Source organism: Symphalangus syndactylus, chromosome 1 (assembly GCF_028878055.3).
Source record: "Symphalangus syndactylus isolate Jambi chromosome 1, NHGRI_mSymSyn1-v2.1_pri, whole genome shotgun sequence".
Taxonomy (NCBI): Eukaryota; Metazoa; Chordata; class Mammalia; order Primates; family Hylobatidae; genus Symphalangus; species Symphalangus syndactylus.
In genome coordinates, this window is record NC_072423.2 from 44,752,651 (window position 1) to 44,761,836 (window position 9,186).

At 36.6% G+C, this 9,186-nt stretch overlaps 1 protein-coding gene across 9 annotated transcripts in view; it reads right to left on the reverse strand.

Annotated features, from left to right (window-relative positions):
- The window catches only part of PIK3C3 (phosphatidylinositol 3-kinase catalytic subunit type 3), a 763,308-nt gene extending 754,628 nt beyond the window's left edge, over positions 1–8,680 (reverse strand). For 7 of the 9 annotated variants that reach the window (XM_063645758.1, XM_063645688.1, XM_055233689.2 and 4 more), the window contains exons 1-3: positions 8,491–8,660; positions 6,118–6,306; positions 959–1,102 (exon numbers count right to left, since the gene is read on the reverse strand). In XM_063645758.1, the coding sequence (XP_063501828.1) occupies positions 959–1,102; positions 6,118–6,306; positions 8,491–8,558 (401 nt within the window). In that variant the 5' untranslated portion in view covers positions 8,559–8,660. Of the gene's footprint in view, positions 1–958; positions 1,103–6,117; positions 6,307–8,490 lie in introns of all 9 variants that reach the window. The other 2 variants (XM_063645666.1, XM_055233697.2) reach the window with 1 other exon arrangement.
- Positions 8,681–9,186: the final 506 nt, after the last annotated feature.

Here is a 9,186-nt window from a genome sequence, read left to right on the forward strand (position 1 = left end):
CAGAGATTCCAGGTCTGGTGCACAAAATTAACAAATGAGCCTGGAAAAACTTGTCTACCAGAAAGCAAAGAAGCTACCAGTCACTACTAGTGTACTGCCAAAAGGACATGGGGTCTACTTGAAGGGGCTCCTACTGACCAAAAATTAGATTTTTTGAGCACTATAAAGAATAAAGACAGCAACGGACTAAAATATATAAAAAACAAAATGCACAAAAGCCATCGATCACCACCTCTGCAAGTTACTAGGGCACAAACTCATTAGTCTTAAAATTGGTAAAGGGAAAGAAAGTTAAACATTTATCTGTCTTTCCTATATGAACTAAGTAAATACTTGATGAAAGACCAAGTTCTTCAGTGAAAAATTCCAATTAGTAAATGCAGAATAATAATAGAATGTCACAAATTCTCTAAAGATAAACTGAGCCCTCTGTCCCAGGAGAAAAACGATATAGAGAAAATATCCTTTGGGACTATGGGACTTTTTTTTTTTTTTTTTTTTTACAATAAACCTCTAGCATTTGTAAATGTTTCAAAAATTAAATTATCTTTTCTATCACAATCATTACCATCATTAGCAAATGAATGCTTTTTAATCCTGTTTTTCATCCTGTCAATATTATAAAAAAAGCAGATAAACCCTGTTAACAAAGCAGTTATATGTCAAAGTCACTTTTCCCTAAAAGCAAGGTTCTATTTCCCAATGACTTCTACTTTCTAGTAGAAATCACATTACCAGTCACCAACAGTAGAGCAATATAAATTGTATTTCTTAATCTATCTGTATATCCTATAGGAAATATATGTTAAATTCAGTGTAAGGAATGATCAAATCATATGTACCTAACTGTTTTACACTGGAGACTGGGCATAAACTATTAAAGCCTTCCCTCATTCCGAAAAAGAAAAGGGTCAGAAAGCTGCTACACTCCTACAGATGAGACCAACAGAATGCTTACCCGTATTTTCCAAAGAGCGAAACCGTTGTTCCTCCTACAGGCACTGCTTTTCCGGGTCCATACACATCCCATATGGTGAGGGCCACTTGGGCATTCCTGGGCAGGTCAGGGTATTTTACTGGTAGTTTCAGCCATTCATTCCAGCTATGGAAATAAAGTTAACATAATTCAGAAATACATATATATATCTTTCTTTTAAATTAACAAACCACACAAAAAGTTTTGGCCAGAGGAGAAGGTTCCAAAAATGTTAAGTTAGTAATCTAAAAAATAATATGGCAGTCACCTCAATTTTGCTAAAGTCAACTTTCCATTTTAAATAAAAACGTAATTGTTTTAATAGAGCTCATGAAAAACAGCTCTGTTAAATTTTTTAATCAAGAAACTCAGAAAATACCAAGACACCAGAGAATATAATGGAGGAAAAAACCTGGGAAAACATTTCAACCTGTTAGAACTTTTTAAACAAACTGTGATTTTCTTTAACCACTCTTCAAAACCCAATTTTACATTATGAAGACAAAATAATCAAAATTACTCATACTCAAAAGCACTTCTGAGAATAAATCAGGAAAAAAAAGCAATCAAAACAAAACCTCAAAGTAGAAAATCTACCTTTATCACATGAAGTTACCAGACTGCTCCAGACAGATATGTGACTTATGTGAGAATTTTCTGTTCCTCAAATGATTTCATTAATACTGATAACATTAAGCTATTAGTACTTTATGCTTTCAAAGCACATCTGTATGTATTCTTTCACTAAGGAATGTTTGTTAATAATAATACAGTTAATGACACCACAGCTTTTTTTTAACCCTCTATATATTTATGTAAATTTTCTTATACATATAAACCTCACACTGTATTCATTTGATAATTTCAACCCTCTTCAAGAGGAGCTGGCTTTTAAATTCCAAAAGAATACTGTGCCAACAATAGGCCAAACTAATACCTAGCAGACACATAGAATTCTATTTCTGTTTACTCAAAATTATTTGTTCACTCAAAGTTATTATCTAAGGGACATATCCTAGTCTATGTTAAATACATCTGTATTGCTAAAACATTTAACAAAATTTCCAAAAACTTAAACAACAAATCATTTATATATACCATATAAATTAGAGATGGCTATCAATTTCAAGAAAAAAAGAGTTATTAAATCCTTTTCTTCTATGAAATACTTTTTTAAAAAAAAATCACCTGCTTAAGAAAGCCAGTATCTACTACAGATAGGCTCAAACAACTAAATAAAATTATCTAATTACTAGCCACATGGTAGGGGAGGCTAAAAAGAAAAACACTAAGCAGTGCCATCTTTTGCCAATGAATAAACCACAGAAGTTAATTAACACTGGCTAAAGTTGAAGACAACAATAAGCGATAACATCCAAAATAATATTTTGGATATTATCCAAATTTCTTTTTGCATAATACTGTGAAATTTCTTATTCTGTATTCTGTCCTTTAATGACTATGAGACACCACCAATGACCAACTAATCATTTGTCTCAAACCTTTTGCTATCCAACACCAGGCAACAACACCTCTTTCAATCAAAGCAACTGCACTTAATATGTTTTATATACTAGGCTTCTGCAGAAGAGTTCTTTTGAAAAAAATGATCCTACTTTGGGAGGCCGAGGTGGGCAGATAGATCACTTGAGGTCAGGAGTTCAAGATGAGCTTGGCCAACATGGTGAAACCCTGTCTCTACTAAAGATATAAAAACCAGCCGGGCATGGTGGCGCACACCTGCAGTCCCAGCTACTTGGGAGGCTGAGGCAGGAGATCACTTGAACCCAGAGGGTGAAGACTGCAGTGAGCCAAGTTCATGCCACTGCACTCCAGCCTGGCGACAGACCAAGATGCCATCTCAAAAAAAAGAAAAAAGAAAAAAGAAAAAAATGATCCTTCGGTTAAGAAGTCTGAAAACTGCTCTAGATATTCTAGAAGTTATAGAAAAATCTAGTCAGACACCAAAAAGGTATATATTTTGGACACCACTTTGTTCTCTTCCTCTTCATGAATCATCCCTACCCCATCTGCTAACCCTCATTAACCTTAAGATTACATTCACTTGGCAACAATCAAAACATCACAAGATTGCAAAGCCTAAATCTGGATGGCCCAATCCCCACCAGGTACCGCCATCACTGCATACCATTGTGCTAGCACTCGAATCTGATTAAAATACTTCTGAATCCTAACTTTGTAATTTTTGAATTAGATTGTATTATATGTCTCTCTAAAGCCATTTTCAAAACCTTTATGAGACAATGTGAAATATAAGTGTTCTTAAAAATGTAAACTACTTCCCTAAAGAATAATATTCACATAAGAAAAAAACTTAGAAATTTGCAGTACATACACCTAAAAATAAGAATTTACCTAAAGTGTAATTAAAGAAAGTACAAGTGTCCCTCATGGGATCTCTTAGTGTAGGAAAGAATAGGACATGATATGATAGACTTGAATAAATTTCGGATGAGTTCCTCATTATTAGAACTCTCACAACTCACTATCAGAAAGTCAGAAATCAAACAGATTTCAATAATTTAGAATCTCATACTGGCCCTAAAATACTACCTGAACTAAGGAATGAAAAATTTGGATAGCAAGAGATCCCTTTATGATCTAATTTCTTCTTTCCAAGGTTTATAGAATATCTCTTTTAAGCAAATACTTATAAAGAATAAGGACTATTTAAAGTTTTTACCTCCACTCATTCTAGGATGGCAAGTTTTGTTTTGATGAATTACCAATAAATTCAACTTTCGAATACTAAAGAGCAAGATGTATAAAATATGCAAATGTTTTCTCTTAGTCTCCTAAAGACTATTCTTTTTTTTTTTTGAGATAGAGTCTCGTTCTGTTGCCCAGGTTGGAATGCAATGGCTCATTCTCAGCTCACTGCAACCTCTGCCTCCTGGGTTCTGGCGATTCTCCTGCCTCAGCCTCCCAAGTAGCTGGGATTACAGGCACCTGCCACCATGTCCAGCTAACTTTTGTATTTTTAGTAGAGAGGGGGTTTCACCATGTGGGCCAGGCTGGTCTTGAACTCCTGACCTCAGGTGATCCACCTGTAGAGTATTTTTTTTAAAAGCCTATTCCACGGTATTTTATCAAAAATAAGGTGTTTTTCTAAATCTATTGTCTACATAGCTTAGAAATTTTAATTTCAAAGTCGTTTTAAATAATTTTAGAGTACTTTCAAATACTTTCATAATTTAAAAACTACAAACTTTAAAAATTCAAACTTTTAGAAATCAAACATAGGAGTTTTTATATTCTTGCAAATATATAATATAAAAACTAATGCAGAGAAGAGTTGGCAAATGGGAGGAGGAGGAGAAAACCTTTAGTCTTCTAACTGAGAATTTGCTTTTGCTGTAATTTCCTTTTTTGTCTAGTCATGCAACAGAAGCCACTATACATTTTTCCTTACCAAAATGTTTTTGGCCTTCTAGACCTAAATTTGTTTTAACTCTCTTGTGAGTAATAGGTAACCTCAAAAATCTAATTAAAGCTTTGAGCTCTGTCCCTGAAAAAGTACACAAAACACAAAATTCTGCATACACCTTCAGGGGTTTGAAGACTTCCTGATTCCAGTCTAAGAATCTCTGATACAATTAAGGAATTCTGCTCCATTGTTTTAAGTGTGATGATGATGATACTGTAGTTATGCTTTAAAAACAAATAATACAGAAATACAGTTAAGGTGTTATAACGTTTCAGGTTTGTTACAAAATGGTGAGAATACAAGATTGGTCATGAGTTAACAGTAGGTATATAACAGAAACTTAGGCGTTCACTGTATTATTCTATGTTTGTAGGTTTAAAATTTTCCAGAATAAAAAGTATTAAGTATATATATATTTTTTACGTGTGTGTGTATATCTACATACACATACACACATACCTATATACATACATATATCTATATACACACACATATATATAGATATACAGATAGATAGACTAGATAGACAGATATCTCTCCACAAAAGACTACTGAAGAATTTACACCATTAAAATACTTGGTTTTGATATGGCCAGATCACCAGAGTTCAGGCTTCTGCTCTCTGAAAACCCTTTCCAGCTACACTGGGTGGCACCTGGGACACACAGGGTTGAATCCTCTACGGCACAGTCTGGCTGTCCATGTGGTCACATCCTGTCTTTCAGCATACAGCCTGTGCATCCTACACTGAGCCTACCAGAGTGCTGAATAACACTCACTGATCAAACATCAGAACTGCACTATATAATCTATCAAATAAGAAGTGTCAAGAAGTCAGATTAAGGATCCACAATGGGCCGGGCGCGGTGGCTTACGCCTGTAATCCCAGCACTTTGGGAGGCCGAGGCGGGTGGATCACGAGGTCAGGAGATCGAGACCACGGTGAAACCCCGTCTCCACTAAAAATACAAAAACTTAGCCGGGCGCGGTGGCGGGCGCCTGTAGTCCCAGCTACTCGGAGAGGCTGAGGCAGGAGAATGGCGTGAACCCGGGAGGCGGAGCTTTCAGTGAGCCAAGATCGGCGCCACTGCACTCCAGCCTGGGCTACAGAGCGAGATTCCGTCTCAAAAAAAAAAAAAAAAAAGGATCCACAATACTCTTCTGAAAAAAACAGGAACTTCATGTTCATTATATTTACCCTGCATCTTGACAAGGTCTTGCTAATGTGCCATGCTGAATAAACTATTAATCTAAATAAATTAGTTTCATATGTAAAATAATAATAAAAATTTTATCTGAACAGATGGCAATAGATCTCTAAAAATCTGAGCTCCAAACATCAGGTTGGACAATATATCAGACTATCCAGAAGTATTTATGAGTTCAAGAGCACATGATGGTAAAGAATTTTAAAATGCCACAGACGTGTTTTTGTTTTTGGTCATGTAAATCAGTCAAGTGCTTATCAAAATGTCAATATGCTAAATACAAACAAATCCATTTCTATTTCAATTGCGGTTATAATACTGATATGCATAATACTTTATCTGAGTATGTTTCTACTTCAAATGATTTGATCAATGCCTATGGGTATTAAGAAATTCCTCTATAATCCTACTAAATTATACTTGCAGCATCCATAAAGAAAGGTAAGAACAGTCTGGAACATACCATATGCCAGAAAAAAACTTACTTCCATCTTGTACTAAATGCTTTGTAGGATGTTCTCACTGGCAAGGCCAAAGGCTTCCCTTCTGCAAAAACTTGACAAGTAACATAAAGATCAGAGCATGTCTCTTGGTATAGTCCTGAAAACTTCAACATTGGGTCTTCTAGGACAGCTTTATAACTCTTTTGTTCTCTCTTCCCTTCCAAGCTTCCTCTGAAAGCACAAGAGCAACAATGTTTTAGACATGAATTTTTTAAGCATGTACATATATACATAAGTACTAAGCATGTACATATATGCATAAGTACTAAAAAGAGTTTACCTTTGTGTTAAGGTGTGCTACCTAAACAACATTTTCCTGTATATGAAATTAATGTCATTTTTATATATGATAAGGGTTTCTTAAAATCCTAACATACCTAATATCAGTCCCACCTTCGTCAACACATTTCTCTATTTTATACTTCTGAATTTTAAATCCTGCCACCAACCCTTGATCTACCCTCTGGAAGTCACCAGCTTTCTAGGACTTGGTTTCATTTTCTTCATTTCAAGTTGACCACATATTCATCTATTCTTTCAGGAAACATTTACTATAGTAGACAAAGAAGCCCAGCAGAAAGAAAAGATAAGCAATACAGTATTACAATAAAATATTAAGTCATTGCTTCTGGGGAGAAAAATTTACTTTTAACTGCATGTTTTTATTCTACTCTTTCCATTTTTTTTTTTACTATGCATATGCATTGTCTGATCATTTCTTTAAAAAATAGTGGTATAAGTCATAAATAGATATGCACAGGATACTATCACAGAGGGAGGAACATTTTTTAGACATCAAGATTACATCAGATACTGTGCCAGGCATTTTATATTTTCTTTCTTACACAATTTTCACCATATTCTCATTTTATAAATGAGGAAACAGAGACTTATAAACTAAACTCATTATCCAAAGTCACAAAGTAAGTAACAGAGCTGAGAATAAACACCAGGGCAGGGAGGCCAAAGCCAATATTCTTCCCATTACAGCAAGATAAATCAGAGTCTCAAGAGTACTTAGGCTGGCATGGGGAAGGGACTTAGTACCCCAGATAGATGTCTGAAATGATCCTGAACAATGCATGAGAGTTGAAGCAAAAGAAGCAGAACGTCATCCCAAAGGGAAAGGCGACAGAGCGAGACCCTGTCTCAAAAAAAAAAAAAAAAGGGACCTTTTTTTGGCTTTTTCTTTATTTTTAATGTTCAAACACTTCAAAAAATGCATTCATATATCCAAGAAATATTGAGCATCAAGCTGAAGGAAAGCCCTTTATCAATACTGATCCCGTATAAACTACTAGTGGTGTATGCTATGGAAAATACCTTAAATGACTGTATAAAGTATCATACAAAGGTACAAGGTGGTTGTTGACATATTACTTTTACCACCACCACCACAAACTAAAAGGTAAAGGATTTGTCAGCGAATAAGGGACTTCTGAAAATAAAATGAAACCATCATTCAAAGGTACATCGGACAATTGAGAAAATTTATCTATCACTTACTGCAGGCCTTTGACTGACACATATTTGTTGAATATTAACTGAACATGCACAAGAAATGTTTATTAATTATGGATGATGCTGTGGTCAATAATTTGTGATAGCTTTGACAACACTCCTACATGACGACCTTAAAAGGGACATAATTTCCAACTCTGTCTTGTGCATCCCTCGTCATTATACCGGTTCCACTATCCTTATCTCAAGATATCACGCCCTTGACCTTTACTTCAGCCGTGGTGCCCCAAAGTTTTCCTGCGAAGACTCTTTTCTCCTATCTTCTTGGTACCTTTGCAACTGGAACCCTCACCTTCGACTTACTCCCAACTTCCCTGACTAAACACTGCCATACTACCCAAAGATTCACTCTAGGCCTCTATCACCTCCCGTGCTAATACACCATGTGCTCATCTTATTCTCGACTATCGCATCTGCCTGTGTCTACCTCTCCATAATTTCTGAAGCCTTCATTCCACCCTACAAGCCCCGTTCCAAAATAAAGATCGTCCTCTTTCTTACGACGAGACTTGATTTCTTAATTTACAATGAAATAGTAATAAACTCTCAAAAGGCTGAACAGCAAAACCTTTAAAGACTGTAAAATACAGTGGAACTTAAGGGCTATTCCTACTGCTGTGCTTCTCACAGGGACCACGTATTAAATCCTTTTCCAAAAGAGCCCCTTTCCACAATCCACTCTCTCCCGCCTCCCTGGCTACAGCTCTCTCAGCCGCCCCCAATCTGGGCCTTGGGATGAGTCACGTACTTTCTCCCTCCCACTCCCAACAGGCCCCTGCCCCCACGTCCCTACGCCCCCAGCAATCCCACTCCCTGTCCTGAGGGTTCTCTTACATCTTAAGCTGGACGTTGATATCCAGGTCACAACTATAGATGTAGTGAAACTTCTCTGCTTCCCCCATCGCACCGTCTGCAAAGGTACCACCTACAGCGGGAACTTCAGCACAGGAAAAACAACATAAATGAACCAGCCGAGCCCCACAGCACGAGAACTTCCGGTTCCGCCCCCGCCGGCAAGCCGCCAATCCCCGCCTGGAGCGAGTTCCGACGCGACGGAACTTCCCGCCGAAACAACTCTTCCGCGCATGTGCATAAGGCGCCCACCATCTTGCTTAAGGGTGAATGTGTACGGGAAACGCCTAATCTGGTTACATTCCAGTTTTCCTGTCTTGACAGCACTTTTTTTTTTTCTTAAAGAAAAAGAGACGCTATCATTTGCGCTTGAGCTGTACCTTAAAGAATACGAAAGAAAATTCAATTCAAAAAGAATTATAACAGCTTTCACTGGCTGCCGGCTAAACAGGTTACAAGCACAAAAATTGGAATTTTACTAAGTTTAAATTCCAGTGGCCTTCCCAAAAATTGTAGCACTGATTTGCTATCTCAAGCAAGGATTTTCTCTTTCTGCTCTAAAGAGTAGAGAAAGGACTAAATAGAGAATACATAAATCTGAGTTTTATGTTGTCAATATTTATGCTACTTTGGACATAATACTTGCGTGCATGTTTAAACTGGGAATATTCAAATTCA